General features: G+C 38.1%; 1 protein-coding gene across 2 annotated transcripts in view; it reads left to right on the top strand.

The window, feature by feature from the left end:
• The window catches only part of calcr (calcitonin receptor), a 240,635-nt gene that overhangs the window by 180,195 nt on the left and 40,804 nt on the right, over positions 1-19,636 (top strand). For both annotated transcript variants that reach the window (XM_059972550.1, XM_059972549.1), the window contains exons 9-11: positions 5,680-5,833; positions 10,870-10,930; positions 18,746-18,812. In XM_059972550.1, coding sequence (XP_059828533.1) covers positions 5,680-5,833; positions 10,870-10,930; positions 18,746-18,812 — 282 coding nt within the window. The remainder of the gene's footprint in view (positions 1-5,679; positions 5,834-10,869; positions 10,931-18,745; positions 18,813-19,636) is intronic.

The following is a 19,636-nucleotide window of genomic DNA, read 5'->3' as shown; positions in this document are numbered from 1 at the left end:
CCTACTGTCTTTATCTTCTCTTGTACCAGTCAGAGGTATTTAGCAAACCAATTGTCTGTCAGAAAATTGTGTCTCAGAAAACTATTTTCAACTCACTAACATTTAGCAATTCTTCTGGACTAATTAATTTTTTTCTCTGTAATTGTTGCACTAATCACCTTTGGCTTCTACATATTACTGACTTAGAAAAATAATTGCATTTATTTTCCTAATTTCTGGTTGTCTGTATTTTAATTATAATTTTAGAGTAGTCTGAATGAGCTTATTAGAATGTTATTTATTGAGGTATTGTGTAGAATAGGTTCCAGCCCTTCGAGCCACTCTGCCCAGCAACCCCTCGCCTATTTATGGGAAAGTTTACAATGACCAATTAACCTAGCAACTGGGACATCTTTGGACGGTGGGAGGAAACTGTAGTGCTCTGAGGAAACCCATGTGGTCACGGGATGAACATACAAACTGCTTACGTACAGTGGCAAAAATTAAACAAGGGTTGCTTCTGTAACCACTATGCTACCATACTGCCTTTTTTAAATGTGCTTTCATATTTAAAAAAAATTTATATCCAGAGTCATAGAGAATTATAGAGGTGTACAGCATGGATCAAGGCCCTCTGGCCCAATGAGTCCATACCAACCACAATATCCACCTATCTAATTGCCCTTTGATTGATACCATTTTACTTGCTGCAACTACTTCCTCTGGTAACATCCATATACTCACCATCTTCTTTGTGAAAAAGTTGTCCCTCTGGTCCCTTTCAAAGATTTTGCTGCTCACCCCAATATAAAGTCGCTCTCATTCTCTAACATTACAAGGAATAAAGACTTATTCTGGCCAACTTCTGTTAATAACTTGGGCTCTCTAGCCCTGGAACATCCTCGTAATATTTTTTCTGCATTGTTTCCAGTTTAGCCACATCTTTCCTATAACTGGGTGACCAAACGTGTACCCATGAGTCCAAATGTGGCTTCACCAATGACTTATTCAGTAAATACAACAGTGTCCCAACTCTTATCTTCAGTGCCCTGACTGAAGAAGGCCAGTATGCTTAGCACCTTTTTCTCTACCCTGTCTATTTTCAATGAACCATGCAGTTGTATTCATGGATTCCTCTGTTCCTTTACGCTCCCTAGTTCCCTACCATTTATGATACAAGTACAACTCAGGTTTGACTTTCCAGACTGTATCACCTCACACTTACCTGCATTGAAACTCATTTGCCACTCCATGGCCCACTTCCTTAACTGATTCCCCCCTGTGATCTATGATGACCCTTTTTATTATCAATAGCAACACCTAATTTCATGTCATCTGCACTTGGTGATCAAACCTTGTGCACTTCATCGAAATTGTTTATATAAGTAACAAATAATGAGGGTCCCAACGCTGGCCCCTGCTGCACTCCTCTAGTCATTAGCCTCCATTCTAAGAAATAACCTTCAACCGTCATCCTCTGCTTCCTACCACCAAGCCAAAAATTGATCCATCTAGCTAACTTTCCTTGGATTCCATGGGAACTAACCTTCCAGACCAGACTGACTTGCAAAGGTCCAAATAGATAATAACTGCTCCCCTACCTTCAATAGCATTTCTGTTACCTCGAGAACAAATGCTAAAACGTTTATCAAATGTGATTTTCTACACACAAATCCATGTTGGCTCTTCCTTTTAAGACTCTATGTATCTAAATGCTGAAGATGTTGTCTCTCAGAAATCCCTCTAGCAACTTCACCAGTGGTAAATGATGAAGTAAATATCTCCACAAGGTCCTCTGCAATTTCATCTCCACAAAGTTTGAGTTAGGCCCTAGGGATTTATCCAACTGAGTGTGATATGGGGCTGCAAATACTTCCTCCCTGGCAATGTACATGCTCTCCAAATATCTCCACTTGTCTCATTTATCACCTGAGGAACCATGATTTTCTCAGTAAAAACTGAGCAGAAATCTTCATTAAAAATCACATCCATCTCCTATAGCTCAAGACATAGCTGATATCTACGAAGTCTTACTTCCGCCCTAGTCACACTTTTACTCTTAATATATCTTCAATGATTCAATGATTCAAAGTACATTTGTTATCGAAGTATGTATGCAGTATACAACCCTGAGATTCATATTCTCCACAGACAGCCACAAAACATGAAAAACCATGGAATCCATTAAAAAAACATCAATTCCCATATATGCAAAAGAAAAACAAACTGCGCAAATAACAACAAGAATGAATGAGCAACAAAAACCTCTTGGGATTTTCCATAATTTTACCTGCCAGATCCATTTAATATCTTCTCTTTTGGCTCCTGGTTTCCCTCATAAATATATTCTTAGTATTGCACCCTCCCAAGTAGGTCCCTCCATATACTGACTCAGGAAACCTTCCTGAATACATTCACCAATTCCACCCCATCCATGCTCTCAACAATTTGGGTGGCCCAGTCAATACCAGGGAAATTAAAATCTCCCACTAATACAACCTTATTATTCTTACAACCATGAGCAATTTCTCTGCACACCTGTTTCACAAGTTCATACCAACTATTGGGGAGAAGAAGTAACATCTCCAGAGTAATCCTCCCCTCTTTGTTCCTAACCTACCCATATGACCTCACTGGATGATGCTCTGAGACTATCATTTCCAGGCTTTGCTATTACCTTCTTCCCTTATCTAGAAGGCAACAATTCTAACTTAACACTCGATGCCTTGATGGTCAGACTGAAAGGCCCATTTTTATTTATTTATTTTATATTTATTTGGAGGTAGAATACAGAGCAGGCCCTTCCAGCCCAATGAGTCACACCTCCCAGCAACCCACTTATTTAACCCTAGCCTAATCATGGGACAATTTACAGTGACCAATTCACATACTAACTGGCACATCTTTGGACTGTGAGAGGAAGCTAGAGCACCCAGAGGAAGTCCATGTGCACACGGGAAGAACATACAAACTTTTTTACAGAGCAACTCTGAACTCTGATGCCTTGAACTCTAATAGTGCTGTGCTATCCACTTTACTACCATGGTGCCCATTTCCAACAAGCTAAGACTCAAGAGTGGTGCACTTAAGTAAATTGATAGCATTTGAATCTTATATGCAAACTGATGCATGTATGGAAATCATTGTAAGAGCCTACCAACATATTCAAATCTACTAAGCATGATGTGGTTTATTGCTCGTCAACTAGTACTATGGAAAAAGAAGCTTAAACAAAATGTCAAAAAAAATATTGATGATAGAACAAATCAAAAGTGACACCGAAGTGTTCTATTTTTCATGAAAAATCTCAGAACAGGTATCAGCTTAAACAATGAGGAACAGATGGTGGTTTCATTACTCATGTTACTTAACAGGAGTCAGATTTTAAGGTGTAAATTAAAAGTGCCCATATATGTGCCAGCTCATCGCCTCTTGTCACACAGTTCATTTGGAAGTCAAAGCTGCTTCTGATGCAAGTGACATCTAATCTTCACATTGCTCACCCATTTACATGATGAGGCCTTTCAGCCAGCGCTGTCTGTGCTGTTCAGAGACTGCTCACCTCAATTTTTGATTAATATTTTAAGGACTTTGGTGTTGTGCCACAAGCAGTTCAGTGGTCAGGGCTAATGGGTATGATCTCAGATGCAAAATCCTATCACCTGCACTTCCTGCTCTAACAGATACTTATCCCATTGCATCACTCACAGCAATCTCTACCACTCTGGGCTCATACCTATCTTTCTATGCTCCAATATTCTTACAAATGCAAAGCTCATAACACATTTCATAACAAACCTCATACAGCTACTCAACCTTAGCAGGCACCTTGCCAAAACAGATGATGGACATGAATTCTCTTTTATTGTCGGGTTAATTGGTGTGTAAACAATGGAAATGGGAGAGAACTGGTGAGAGTCAATTGTGACGAAACTCGACATTGTGACATAACTCTGAACTAGTGATCCAGCAGGAAGGTATACTGTCACTTTATATAACAGCCCCAGTTTTGACTGTCTCACTTTACAAAACGTAGATGTTGGTTTTAAAATGGAAACTATATGCAATGAACCAAAAACTCAGGTAAAAAGAAAAAATTAGTCTAGCCGTCAACTCCCTGGAGGACATGATCACACATACGTTCTGTTTCTGAGGATTTAGGTGAGGATCTAGAGAAGAAGACACAATATCACTCAGAGTCCTGCTGGAAAGCATATGTGAAAAGTCAAGGATTCTAATTCCAACATTAAATACATAACATAGAACACAAGACAGTTCAGCACTAGACAGGCCATTCAGCCCACACTGCTCTGCTGATTGTAATCCAACTGAAGTATAGTTTGTCTATAGTTTGAGGTAACAGCATGCTGTCCTTATTCATACTCTTCCAATGATATCTTCCATATCATATGCCTCCTTTACCATCTTATCCACTTTCAGTGAACTATGGACCTGTGTCTCAAGATCCTTCCTTATCTCAATGCTTCTAAGGGATCTACCATTAACTGTATACTTTCTCCTTTCAACTGACCTCCCAAAGAGCAGCACCTCACTCCTGTCCAGATTAAACTCCATCTGCTGCTTCTCCGCACATATTTGGTCTATATTCCATTGTATTCTTCAACAGTCCTTTGCAGTGTCCACAGCTCTGCCAATCTTGGTGTGATCTGCAAATTATCTGACCCACACAGTTATATTTTCATCTGAAACATTGATATGTATCATGAATAACTGAGATTCCAGCACCGATCCTTGTGGAACACAACTGCTCATAGACCTCCAGCTAGAATACCTGCCTTTCAGCCCTGTTCTCTGTTTTCTATGGGCAATTCAGTTCTGAATCCAATCTTACAATTCACTCTCAAGCCCATGCAAATTTATCATCTGAATCAACCTACCATGAGGGGCTTTATCAAATGCCTTACTAAAATCTATGTCGATAACACCAACTGTCTTACTCATTCAGCTTCTTTGTAACTTCCTCAAAATATTTGATCAAATTTGTAAGGAACGATGGAAAACCATGCAAGTGGGATTAGCATAGATAGTCATGATGATGGACATATATGTAATGGGCTATAGGGCCCTTGCTTATGCTGTACATCTCTGTGACTCTAGAAATCATTGGCACAAGTCCATTTTATTCTCCCCCACTCCACCCCGCCCATTGTCATTAACACAGTCCGATTCTAAACTCACCTACACCCTACTGTTGATTTATGACAGCCAGCTTCCACGTCTTTAAGAAGTGGGAGGAGACGGGAGTGTGTAAAGGAACCCCACACGGTCACAGGTGGAATATGCAAAGCCCAAACCGGAAGCATAACAAAGGTTGAGATTGAACATAGAACAGTAGAGCCAAGTGACAGCAACCCCACTAGCTGTGTCTTTCTGCTGCCCGATCATACTTTGAAGATGTAAGAACATAGCCAGCCCGTATAAAAATCATTGGTAAAATATATAAGCTTTTGTCTTTGGATTTTGACCTTCATTTTTCACTAACTTTCCTTTGTGGGCTTAAATAATTATATGTCCATAAAATATTCTCCTTTTAATCATTCTGAAATTATGTCAAAAATAAAGAATCGCTTCTGTTATTTTTCAGATAACTGTAACTATAATTAGCCCTTCTTAATTGTACTTGATTGGACAAAGCCATTGTATTTGAATGGTAAAGACAAGGTGTAACTTTCTCCACAGGTGGGATGTAAGGTGCTGCAATTCTTCCTTCAGTATATGCTGGGCTGCAATTATTTTTGGATGCTTTGTGAGGGGATCTACCTGCACACACTCATTGTGGTGGCAGTATTTGCTGAAGAACAACATCTACACTGGTATTACCTCCTGGGCTGGGGTACGTATCACTTTTGAATTTTGTCACTTTAAAGGAAAATCACAAAAAGAAAAGAAGCTTCTCTTATTTTGAAAATCAAAATTATTACGTTATTGTAATTTTTGGTAACCTATCTACAATACCACCTACTTTAGTGTCATTTGCAAATTTACAAACCATGTCTATTCATTCTCATCCAAGTTATTCATATAAATGACGAACAACATTGGGCACAGCACCAAAACCTGTGTCATATCACACTAATCCAAAAAAAACAAACTTCCACCATCAACCCCTACTTCTCACCATAACGCCAATTATTTATCCCTTTCACCAGCTTTCATTGGAGCCTATGTGATCTACCTTCCAGACTAGTCTTTCATACAGGATTCTGTCAAAGGCCTCACGAAGGTCCATACAAAGGTGCATTTGGCAATCTTATTGTTCACTTCTTCATAAAGCTCTAACAGTTTTCCATCTATTTCTAAAGAAGAATATTCACCCTGGAAAAAGAGTTGTTACAGACTAATGTTCCTTTTCATTAACAAGGCTGACTCTGAAAGATTGTGCTATGATTTTGTAAATGTGCTGCTGCTTTTTTTCCTTAATATCAAAATCCAATAACTTTATTATGGAGTACAGCAGTATAATAGTTTACTAACTGAATTTTCAGAGAGAGCCTTGCACTAGTAATAGAGAATCAAGAGCTTGAATTTCAATATGGCGGCTGGGAAACTTAAAATCAAGTAATCAAATAAATCTGTTTTTGAAAGCTTGTAAGGATAACCATGAGTTCACTAGTTTGTTGTAAAAACACACGTGGCTGAATGATACCATTGATTGAGGGAAACCTGCCATACTTAAACAGTCTGTCCTGTACTGTATATATCCCCAGACTCACCAATTCCATTAACTACCCTCGTTTTGATACAGAGCGGACAGTAATTGAACACATTGGCAGCGATGTCCGCTACCTATTAGTTAATAAATATTAAAGAATCCAATGAAAAATTCCTAACTATTTCAGTGTTTTTTCTTTTTCTTCAACAATCTGGCAGGCCCCTTCCATGACTTTGGCAGCATTGGAAGATTACAACAAATTTATCTGTCATCTCTGCAGGCTCTTCTTTTAAGACCTTAGGATGCAGGCCAGCTGGCCCAGGGGACATCAGCCTTCATCCCCATTAGTTTTGCTTGCATTGGTAATTGTTTTAAGTACCATTCTCCTTTCTGCTGCCAGGCTTTCAACTGTTATTGAAATGCTTTTAAAGCTTTCTACTGCAAAGTCAGATGCAAAATATTTGTTAATGTTTCCTTTATTTTGTTATTGCCCATTAACGTTTTCCCAGTCTTATCCCCTAAGTGATCAGCCTTAACTAATCTGTTCATCCTTTACTTTTGAGTTTTCCCTGTTGTTGTCTTCATTCATCCTCTGCGGTTTCTCTCTTTTTTTAAACCTTTTTCTCACTGATTTCACACAATTTAGCCTATTTGTTGTTCCGCTGTCCTTAATTCAGCCATTGAAAAGCTCTAAAATGTTTGGTCCAATGTGCAAAATTAATGGGTCGGTAATTTGAAAGAGTGGATTTTCCATATTTATATGAAAATCATAGACACAAAATAGAGTATAAAACAGTATAGCACAGGAACAGGAACTCCAGCCCAACTATGTCTTCAAAGTAATACTATCTGTCTTCACCTGACCCATCTCTATCTATGTCCTACATGTTCATGTACCTATCTAAATGCTCTTAGATGTCACTAACAAGTCTACATGTCTACTTCCACAACCACCCAACGTGTTTCAGGCATCTGTCACTCTCTGTTTAAAAGAACCTACCCCATACATCTCCTTTGAACTTTTGCCCTTCCACCTTAAAGCTTTGTACTCTAGATTTTGAAATTTCTACCCTGGGGAAAAAGACTCTGACCAGCTACCCAATCTATGGCTCTTATGATTTTATAACCTTCTACCAGCTCTTCCTTCAGCCACTCAGATACTCAGAGGAAACAATACAAATATATATATAACCATATAACAATTACAGCACAGAAACAGGCCATCTCGGCCCTTCTAGTCTGTGCTGAACGCTTAGTCTCATCTAGTCCCACCTACCTGCACTCAGCCCATAACCCTCCATTCTTTTCCTGTCCATATACCTATCCAATTTTACTTTAAATGACGATATTGAAACTGCCTCTACCACTTCTACTGGAAGCTCGTTCCACACAGTTACCACTCTCTGAGTAAAGAAGTTCCCCCTTGTGTTATAACTTAAACTTTTGCCCCGTAACTCTCAACTCATGTCGTCTTGTTTGAATCTCCCCTACTCTCAATAGAAAAAGCCTATCCACATTACTCTATCTATCCCCCTCATAATTTTAAATACCTCTATCAAGTCCCACCTCAACCTTCTATGCTTCAAAGAATAAAGACCTAACTTGTTCAACCTTTCTCTGTAACTTAGGTGCTGAAACCCAGGTAATATTCTAGTAAATCTTCTCTGTACTCTCTCTATTATGTTGACATCTTTCCTATAATTCGGTGACCAGAACTGTACACAACACTCCAAATTTGGCCTTACCAATGCCTTGTACAATTTTAACATTACATCCTAATTCCTATACTCAATGCTCTGATTTATAAAGGCCAGCATACCAAAAGCTTTCTTCACCACCCGATCCACATGAGATTCTATGGAACTATGCACCATTATTCCTAGATCACTCTGTTTTACTGCATTCCTCAATGCCCTACCACTTACCATGTATGTCCTAAGTTGGATTATTCCTACCAAAATGTAGCACCTCACACTTAACAGCATCAAACTCCATCTGCTATCTTTCAGCCCACTCTTCTAACTGGCCTAAGTCTCTCTGCAAGCTTTGAAAACCTACTTCATTATCCTCATGCCACCTATCTTAGTATCATCTGCATACTTACTTATCCAGTTTACCAATTTTGTCCAATATCTCCTTGCAGCTACTCAGTAAATTGGGAAACCATCCATCACATCAATACATTAAGATAGTACAAAGGGAAACAATAACAGAATGTAAAATATACTGTTATATTTTCAGAGAAAGTCCAATGCAGGTGGACAATAAGGTGCAAGGTCATGACGTGATAGATTGTGAGGACATGAGTTCATCTTATCATACTCGGGGACCCTTTGTTACTCTTAAACAGTGGGATAAAAGTTGTCCTTGAGGCACGTGTGCACGGTTTCGTGCTCTTGATTGTTCCGCCTTATGGGAAGGGGTAAAAACAGAACATCAATGTTGGGTCAGGTGCTTGCTTGAATGAGGCAGTGAGAAGTGTAGACAGATTCTATGTAGGTGAGGATGGTTCTTGTAATGTGATCAACTGTGTTCACAGTTTTCTGCAGTTTCATGTGGTCTCAGACAGAGCAATTGGCATACGACGATGAGATGCACCCAGATCGGATGCTTTCTATGATGTGTCTCTAAAAATTGGTGAGGGTCAAAGAGATAACCCAAGTTCCTTTAGGCTCCTGGTGAAATTGAGGTATCGGTGATCTTTCTTGGCTATGATATCTATATGGTTGGACCAGGACAGAACATTGGTGATGTTCACTCCTAGGAACTTGACTCTCAAAACTCTCTAACTCTACCATTGATGTATACAGGAGTAAGTGCAACACCCTTTCCTGAAGTCAAAGACCAGCTCTTTATTATTGTTGACATTGAGGGAAATGTTGTTGTCATAACATTATACAACTATACGGAATATCTCCTTCCTGTCCTCCGACTCATTATTTGAAATTTGACCCACAGCAGTGTTGGTATGCACAAACTTGCAGATGGAATTAGAGAAAAATCTGGCCTTACAGTTATGAGTGTGTAGGGAGTAACGTCGCAAGCTGAGGACGCAGCCTCGTAGAGGACCAGTGTTGAGGATAATCCTGGTGGAAGTGTTGTCGTCTATCCTTACTGATTGCAATCTGTTGGTCAGGGTACTCTCTAAAGCAGGCAGTAAGGTGGTAAACCTGTTCTGCACCCTCTCCAATGCCTCCATGCCCTTCCTGAAATGGAACAAGCCGAGCTGCACAATATTCCAAACATGGCTTGACCATAGTTTTATACAGCAGAAATATGACTTCCCACCTTTTATATTCAGAGCACCAGCTGATCAAGGCAATCATTTGGAGGTTTTGACTTGAAACTTCAGTCCTGTTTCCTTCCCCACACTTGTGGCCTGATCTGTTGTGTATTTATAGCATTTTAATTTTTTTTAAAGATTTCTAGTATTTATATTTTTAAAGATAAGATTCATTGAGCTGTGTGAAACAAATAGGGGACAGAGGAGGCCAAATACTCCTGAGCTTGTTCTGCCCTACAATACAATCATGACTGATCTAATCTTAGCTTCACATCCACAGGCTGGCCTATTTCCATAATTCTCAAATCCCCTATGGTCTAAAATGCTGACTATTGCAGCCTTGAATATGTTCAGATGTTAACTGTATCAAGGGAATGAAGTCACTGTAGTGTGTCAAAAATTTGGGAACAATTTGGGACTGAAAACTAGGATCTACAAGTCAACAGTGAGCAGAAATTAGTAAAATGAAATGCTCCAGAAAGAAAAATTAGATGAAGCAGTAGAAAATAAAACAGTAGATAGTAAATTAAAATGCAAGGTGAGCTAAGATGCCTGATAAAGAAAAGAAAAATTGTCAATATTTTTAAATTGTAAATCCTGCCCTTCAAATAAATCATCCTTGCATTTAATATGTTAAAATTTCTCACAGTGTGGTGTTGTACTCAATGCTTTAATAATTTGGATTCGTTTTAATGAGTAAAGTCTGAATAAAAAAATGGTACAAGTGATATTCTACTAGAAAAATAATGATATAGCCTGTATTTTGCATGTACATACAGATTGGCAATAATCGTTCCCCTGATTTTCCTATGTGCACTAGCAGAGTGGGGTTGGGGAGGCTGTGGTATGATTTGTCACTTGAAAATCTTTATAATGTTAAATCTTCTGAAGTTCAGTGAGTGCATTCTCTTATATCTAGAAACCTCTCTTTCAGGATTTCCATTAATACCAGCTGCCATTCATGCAGTGGCCAGAACAAAATACTTTAATGACAAGTAAGTTTTTCACTGTTAACTCTTTTCTTCCATTTGTTCTCTCATATTTTAAGGTACCAATATATGCTAATGAATTCACAAACACCCACAGCATTATTGTAAGTTATCATTTCATGCAAAGCTACAAGTTTGAAATGTAAATTTGCTTTCTGGCAGATGTTGTAAAACTACTGAGCAACTGATCTGAATTGCACTGCTGGTAATGGGCATCGAACGGCTTCTGTCAATTATTTCTCCCAGTTTTAAATATTTTTTCCTTACAACTTTCACTAAGTAATTCTATCTTTATTAATTAGTGCTGATATAGCTTAACTGTTGTCTCCTGAAATCTCTTATAGTTCTCCACCTCAATTATACTGTAATTTATAAAATATATTTCATAGTTGATTAGGCTATGCATTTAGAATCATAAATGTTTACTATTGTGCTCTTAAATAATAAATTCTAGTAATTTTTCTACCATTACTGTCGTACATAAGTTTCCAATCCATGTTTCTCTAGCTTATTCTCCACTCCAGGTCATAGTTGCTACTACCAGTCTTCCTGGATAAGTTTCACATCTAAAAGAAGATTGAAAAGCACTGTTACCTCTTTCAAATGCCTAAAGGCAGGGCTCTGCAAATGAGCAAGAAGAGAGAATAGAGAGAGTGAAAAGAAAGGAAGGAAGACATAGAGCATTACAGCTCAGAAACAGTCCCTTCAGCCCATCTAGTCCATATTGAACTGTTTTTTTCTACCCAATCCCATCAACCTTCATGTGGCCCATAGCTCTCCATACTCCTCACCCACATACCTATTCAAACTTTACTTAAATGTTGAAGTTGAACCCACATCCACCACTTGCACTGCAGCTCATTCCACACTCTCACCACCCTCTAAATAAAGAATTTCTCCCTCATGAGCCCCTTAAACACTTCACCTTTCACCGTTAACTTATGACCTCCAGTTCTCGGTGGAACGAGACCTCAACCACAGTGGAAAAAGCCTGCTTGCATTTACCCTATCTATTCCTCCTGAAATTTTATTTATCTGTATCAAATCTCTCTTCATTCTTCTACACTACAGAAAATAAACCTATTCAACCTCTCCCAATAGTGCAGGTGCTCAATAGTGCAACTCTGTTATAAAGTGTTTATATCCTTTCAATCTTACTTATATATTTCCTGTAGTTATGTGACCAGAAATGGGCACAATACTCCAAATTAGGCTTCACCATTATCTTATAAAACACCTTATAATAGATAAAAAATTGCAGAAAGTGATTAGGAATAAGGAAAAGAGGAAGAATGGAATGGATATAGAAAAATGGAAATGATGAAAGATATGGAGAGAAAAACACAAAAAAAAATTAAAGGAGTAGGAGATCATGGAAAGAGGAAAATTAGTTGACATTGGTAACTGTTCCTGATGATGTTCCCCTGCAACTTCACTTTGACTGAAAGAGTTGGGCTGGGAACAGTGCTGTATGGTGCAGTTTCTGAAAGGAGAATTGAGTTGAGTTGCTGAGTTTCTGCAAAAAGTGGGGCAGGACACGCATACGCCAAAGGAGTTGTAATTCCTTCAAAGGAGTGGCGAGTGATGGCACCACCCTGTTTACCCAGAATCATACTGACACGTGAAAAATAAGTTCAAAGATGTCTTAGAAACTAAAAAGAAAAGTGTGCAGTTTCCAATGAAATGAACACCTGTCCCTTTAACCAATCAGCAAAGGTGGTACTCAGCAGTTGACCACAAAGCAGAACTTCTGACTTTTAAGAATGAACCGAAGTCTAATAATGTGATAGGAAACTTATTTGGATGCTTTCATGACTTCTCCCATTCTTTTACTGTTTCCTGCGAGCACTTCAGCCAAAAGTAAACCTGCACTCATAAAATGGTAGTAAGAATCCAGTGACAGTGGGGCACGTCACTTGCAAATGTAAGTTTAGCAGCAGATGCTGCATTCCTATCATATCGGGTAAAATATCACAGTCATGCAGAGAGAATTATATATCAGCTGATCTGTAACGAATGGACAACATCAGGAAATAAGGAGGTGGGGGGTGCTGCATGATTCTTTCCAGCCAGAGATACTGGAAACCGTTTGTTAACCCAGTGTTTCTAGTGATTTGTCCATTTCTATACACCCAAAATCCTGCACAAAACACACCTGTATTAAAATTCTGTTATCTTCTCAACCACTCTGATAGCCTGGGATTAAAATGCACTCAACAAACATTGGCAGATGACTTTGTCAGTACCATACCAGCATCTTTCTAAAGCTGCTTTCAAATGATCTGCTACTTCACCTCTGGATCAAAGTTGCTCCAAAGACTGGAAGTGAATAGTTCTGGAGGCACCCAAACAGACAACATGAGATTGGTAGCTCCACTGAAGTCTGCTGAGGCCCCGCGTGCCACCTAGGCACTGAGGGTTCAGACAACGATGACTTCAGTCTGTTACTCCTCCACCACTTTGCAACTCCGTAGGCTACATTGCATTTCTTGTGTTTTTTATTCAGAGTGAAACAGATCCAGGCAGTCTTCCACATGGCAAATTGGATGCCAATACAGTATTTTGGACATTATTTAATTCTTCATGCTGATTTGTTTCTTTTAGGCTACCCCCTTGAGAATAAAATAATTACTTATACTCAGTTTCAGAAAAATGTTTCATTCATGTCTCATGGGATTTTCTAGTTGAAAACCTCTTTGTTTTGTAACTATTATTCATTTCACTGTGTGTCCAGCCATGAGTCAGTTCCTCCTGTATTCATTTTGTGGACAAAGCGCTTTCATTGAATTATAAAATCAATCATAAGTGGATGAAGAAGAAAAATGATTCTTTTCTAAAACTGATGAATAACATTTAAAAATATATTGTTTTCTTTGAATACCTGCCAATATTTGAAATCCAGTAGAACTGCTACTGTGGCTTTGAGTGGAGCAAGCTCAAAGATGAATGCAGTTCAGCAGGGTTCAGCAATCACCAACACTTTATTCATCTTACGAACAACTCAGCCTGTTGTCTGCTGTGTTATGTGCATTATGGTGTCCACCAAAGTATTTACACTGAAAAAGAATTTCAGGTGTATACCTAAATACTGAAAAACTCATTGATATCACAGATTTGTTTAAATGCATTGAATAATTGCATGAAGGGGATTGAAAGGGACGGATATTCTGATAGAGTTAGAGAAATTAAAGTTGGATATAATTGGGAAGGGTCTGTAATGGGCTGTACTGCCAGATATAAGTTCAAGGTATCCTGGTATGCTGGTTCCTGAGGCCCAAAAGTATATTGATGCAGCCAGCAATTAGAAGCATTATGACACTGGTTTACGTTGAAAGAAGGCTGGTATACAGAAATAAAAATTACTGAAATTACACTTAATTTAGAGTTATGCGTGCAGTTTGGATAAACTCGTGTCAGAGTCAGTACATTGTTGATTCATAAGATTGATAGCAAGGCTGAAGGGATTGTATAAAAAATGTTGAGTAAAATTGCTCTGTCCTAACTAGAGTTTAGAAGAAAGGGAGGTGATTTACTGAGAATTGTTCGGCAGGTACCTGCTGAGTGCCAGATTCCTCAAAATGGAGAGTCTCAGAGTAGGGGTTGTCTATTCAGGATATAAAGGAGTATAATTTTCTTGTTGCAGTAGGTTGGCAATCTTTAGAATTTTCTACCTTAGAAGTCTGTGAATATATTTAGCTTTAAGGTTGATGAATGTTTTGACACCAAGAGTATCAGAGTATAAATACATTGGATAGGAATGTGGATTTGTGGCATTAGCCAACTTATTAAATGGGAGAGTGGGCTTAGAAGATCCACAGTGGCTCCTTAGATTTGGAAAAGTCTCCATGAGAGATTAAATGGACAGAGATAGAGATCTGCTCTATTGAATTTCTATTGAGCAGAATAGAGCTTCCATAAATCTGATCTTTGTATATTTTTTCCAGGTTATAGTGTCCTACTGGAATCTTAATTGTTAATACTAACATAGAAAATATCAAACGTATTGTTTAAAAATAAATAAATTCACAATGATACAGTTAAGTACAGGGCACAGCGATGCACTGGTGCTAATTATGGTTGTTTCTGTGACTCAAGTGTACTGTTTCTTATAATTAATCACTATTATCTCCCCTGACCTACTGAATGCAGAGCATAAGAGGGAAGCCCACCCTACAACTGGTGTAATGTTAATAATAAAATATACTCATTAAAGTATGAATCAGTTTTGCATTCCAATGAAGCATCAAATTAGAAGCTGAAGTGAGAACTGTGGCATATTATTACGACTTAATATTTTGCAAACTAAGGGAGTGTTAAGGAAGCAGTTCCTGTCATTGAAAAAGTATGTGAATGATCATTAGAGAATGAATAAACATTAATTAGTGATTAATTTAGCCCTGAGATTTTTTTTAATTCATGCATGATATATAGAGCACTTCATTTATAATACAACCCTCATTAGAGAGCTAAACTGATTTCTCACTTGGTGCAATAGGTACTGGTGAGATATTTTTAGAATGTAGAAGTGTTGGTCATTACACATTTGTGTACTTCATTTATAATGTTTCATTTTTTAAAAACTTAATTACCATAACTTAGGGATACATTAATATAGAAATATCTTTGTAACCATTGATTTTTCTGACTCTTGGCCCATAACCTTCAATGGTTTGGCTTTTCTAGTGCTCATCTAAATAATTCTTAAATTTGTGAGAATACATGCCTCCACCTCCCCCTTCATTCCAAATTCCAAGTACTTCTCATTCTTCGTTCCTGAGTCTAACTAGACGAGTGAAAAAGTACTTTTTTAAATCAACCTATCCATGCTCCTCATAATTTTGCATACCTCAATTAGGTCTCTGCTACAAAGAAAGGAAACTCCGCCTTTGCAGTCTCTCCTCATAGCTGAAACGTTTCATCTCAGGCAAATTCTGGTGAATCTCTGCAGTACTGTGGCATAGTTAGCTCCTCAGCATCGGAGATATGGGTTCTATCCTGATCTTTGGTACTGCCTGCGTCCAATGTTTCATGACTATATGGGTTTCAGACAGTCCAATTCAGGGATTAAAAATTCACCGCTCTAAATAGTTCCCAATTGCAGAGGTAACTGATATGATCCTAAGAGGGACAGTATTGGAATATAAAGCAAAAATAAATACTGCCAGAAACGGTCAAGGAAGATAAAGAGAGGCAATGTTTCAGATGGGAAACCATTCGTCAAGGATGTGGGGAGAATGTGCTACAAGGAGGAAAAATAATAGTGGGTGAAAGTGAGTGTTTTGTGAACCAACATAGGCTTGATGGGCTGAAGTGGCCTTCTATGGTGATAGGAGATCTGAAAATAATATGGAAGATCACATTCTCTTCAGTGTTTTCATATGCTTTAATATGTGATGGACAGAACTACACATAGATCTGTTGCTCAACTAATGATTTATCTAATTGTATCATGAACTCCCTGCTTTTATGCTCCACCCCTAACTAAGTATCCTATATATTTTACACACCACCTTATTTACCTGTGTTACTACCATTAGGAATCCTTTCACATGTAAACCAATGTCCTTCTACTCCTACTTCTTAGGACCCTGTTGTTCATTGTGCACCTACTAGTTTTATTGGTCTTCTCAGAATATATCATCTGACATTTCCTGGCCCAGTGTATTGTCCTACCACCATTATCCTGGGAAAGAGTAGTAATGAAATTCACACTGAAGTCCATGTTGTAGCCCAGGCCAGAGAGTAAAATTATTATTATATTTTTTATACTTTCTCTGAACACAGTAATCATTCAGCAATGGGAATGAACCCCTCACATTAATTCACTATCTGCAATTGGATCTTCAGGTTTCAATTTCTCTCAGCAGCTGGTCTTCCTGGGCTTAATGGGGCATTTCAAGCAAGTTTCCTGTGGAAGCTTTGGAATGCCCCATAAAACATGTAGTGTTATGTTATGTTATGGTGAATAAAAGGCAGGAAAACAAAGTGACAGGGTCTTGGAATGCAGCTTTCCTGAGATTTATCAATGAGGCAGAAACCCAGATGACTTAAAACATTAACTGTTTCTCTTTCCACAGATGTTGCCTGGCCTGCTGAGTGCTTCTAGCCTATTCTGTTTCATCTGCACCCCTAGTTATGTTATACACTTCCTACTTTAACCAACTACGTTCTGGAAAGTCCAAACATTTGTAGACAGGTATCTTTATAATTTTGTTTTAGGCTATTATAATTTCCTCACATAAGAATATCTCATTAAACAAGCTCAGCTTGTATTCTTAACCATAAGAGGTCTAATTGCTATTCCTCCTTAGCCAATCATTAGTGTTGTTAATTAACAATTATACCCCAATCTGCTGTTCCCTCACTGAAGAAAGTGACAGAAACATTCCTGAAGACCGACAAACCATAAGACTCACAAACAAAAGAAAATCTGCAATTACTTTGAAATCAAAGTAATACACACAAAATGCTGGAGGAACTCAGCAGGCCAGGCACCATCTTTGGAAAGAAGTAAACAGTTGCTGTTTTGGGCTGAAGCCTTTCATCAAGACCGGAACAAAGACATGGGAAGTCAGTGTAAGAAGTTGGGAGAGGGGAGGAAGAAGTACAAGGTCATCGGTGATAGGAAAACCATGAGGGGAGAGGTGTGAAGTAAACAGATGAGAAGTTGATTGGTGAAAGAGATAAGGGGCTGGAGAAGGGGAAATCTGATAGGAGAGGACAGAAGGCCATGGAGGAAAGGGAAGGGGAGGAAACCAGAGGGAGGTGGTGGGCTAGCAAGAAGATAAGGTGAGAGAAGGAAATGGTGACAGAGATGGTAGAGGGCAATTACCAGAAGTTTGAAACTATAAGACAGTGTGACAAGTTCATGAGTTATAGTATTTACTGTATGTTGTATACACAATTATAGCTACCTTATTATAAGAGTTAGTATATTTTATAAGTTACAACTGTGGCATTGAATTGAAGCAATTGGCCAGGAATACAACATGCTTTCATTCTTATTCGGGTGCAAAGTTATCCTCCCACTAGTTACAGACTTACTGCTGTAGGTTTATCTTTGTTCCAGGTTTTCTGGTCCACATACAGTATATTAAGGACACTTGTTTCCTCAACCTTTTGCAAATGTGACCTTAATGCCCCAACAAGTTGCTGTGCTGTATGAATCACTGTAATTACAATTTGGGTTGGGTTGAAGTTCAGTCTCCTCAGCGAAACTTGTCTTAAAACTGCATACTTGACCTTCTGGTGATGATTTTGGTGATTTGTAGTTTACTAGGGATAATACATTACTTTTCCACTTTAGACATATTATGTTTCATTAAGAATGTAACTTGTTCTTTCAGACTAATCTTACTGCTCTGTATTACCTGACATGAAGATATTTGTTGTTAGAGGGGCAAAAACAAATGCTAATGAATAAAAGAAAAATAAAAAAAGTGAGGAGGGAGAAAAGGAATGTAACATTTAAAGCAAATGGCTGGACAGAAATAATCTGTTTTATGACCCTGTCAAAACTGAAAGTTACAATTGAGGTTTGTATGTCATTGATGAGGACTTGATTGCTTATCTTTTCATCAAAAGCAAAGCGAGACAAGGGTATCCATCAGTTTGAAGATTCAAATATTAAATCTGACTTCATCGTGTTTGAAAACTGTACATTATTGAACAGATATTTCTACTTTGAATTGGTATCATCTCGACGCAAGATCACTTCAGTGGAACTTTGCAGAAGCATAAGCCACTTATAGTTCTGTCACCCAGTTTAGAAATAAATGTCATTGTATTTGACTTTCATATTTCTGTTTTGATTTCTTGCAGTTGTTGGATAAGTGTTGAAACATACCTGCTTTATATAGTGCACGCCCCGATTGTTGCAGCTTTGTTGGTAAGAATTTCAATTCAATGGCTAATATACAGTTGCATGGCTACAGTTTGATACTTGTAGCAAAGTACTATGATGAATAATTTTGCTGGAAGTACTTAACCTTCTATAACATAAATATGTCTCTGGCCTTGGCCATATAATCATGTTAGTAAATCCATGCAATTACTAAAATCACCATACTAGCTATAAATAACCTTGGAGTCAAAGTTACACTTTTAATTGCTTTTGGCCTTATATATCAATGGAGTGGTGTAGCTTGGGGTAAATTCCAAGATACACCATAGCTATTAACACTAGAATGAGGGAGTTCCATCTTAAGTATAATCTCAGGTTCTCATGCAGATGGGGCAATTGTGTTGCCACTCTGTGTTACCAATAGACAGAAAGGGCCTACAGAAAATGACTGAATCGTCTGGAACTAGGGAGACCATATTCTTCATCCAAGCTTCACCATATGACTATGGCCACATTTAGTAGAGACTCAGTCCACAACAGATCATGTAAGTATTCCAAGGTCATATTGACCCAAATTATTAGGTCCAATTTCATCTGCTCGTTCCAACTCATTCCCCAAATTTATGATTGGAGACTATAAGAACAACTCTGCATCTTCAGGACAAATTTATCAATCACTCAAATATATGCAACTTTTTAAATAAGTGGCTCTCATAATTTACTTCAAACTAAAAAAATCAGTTTCAGAAAATTGTTGATAGAACACTATATTGTCATTAATTGTGGTTTTAATTCTGTTGTTTCTATTAGCCAAGATATCCAATAAAAGAAGTAATTTAAACAAAGATACAATGCTTGATGTTTCCAGC

This window comes from Hypanus sabinus, chromosome 6, assembly GCF_030144855.1.
Source record: "Hypanus sabinus isolate sHypSab1 chromosome 6, sHypSab1.hap1, whole genome shotgun sequence".
NCBI classification, from domain to species: domain Eukaryota; kingdom Metazoa; phylum Chordata; class Chondrichthyes; order Myliobatiformes; family Dasyatidae; genus Hypanus; species Hypanus sabinus.
This window is presented reverse-complemented; position numbering and strand designations above follow the sequence as displayed.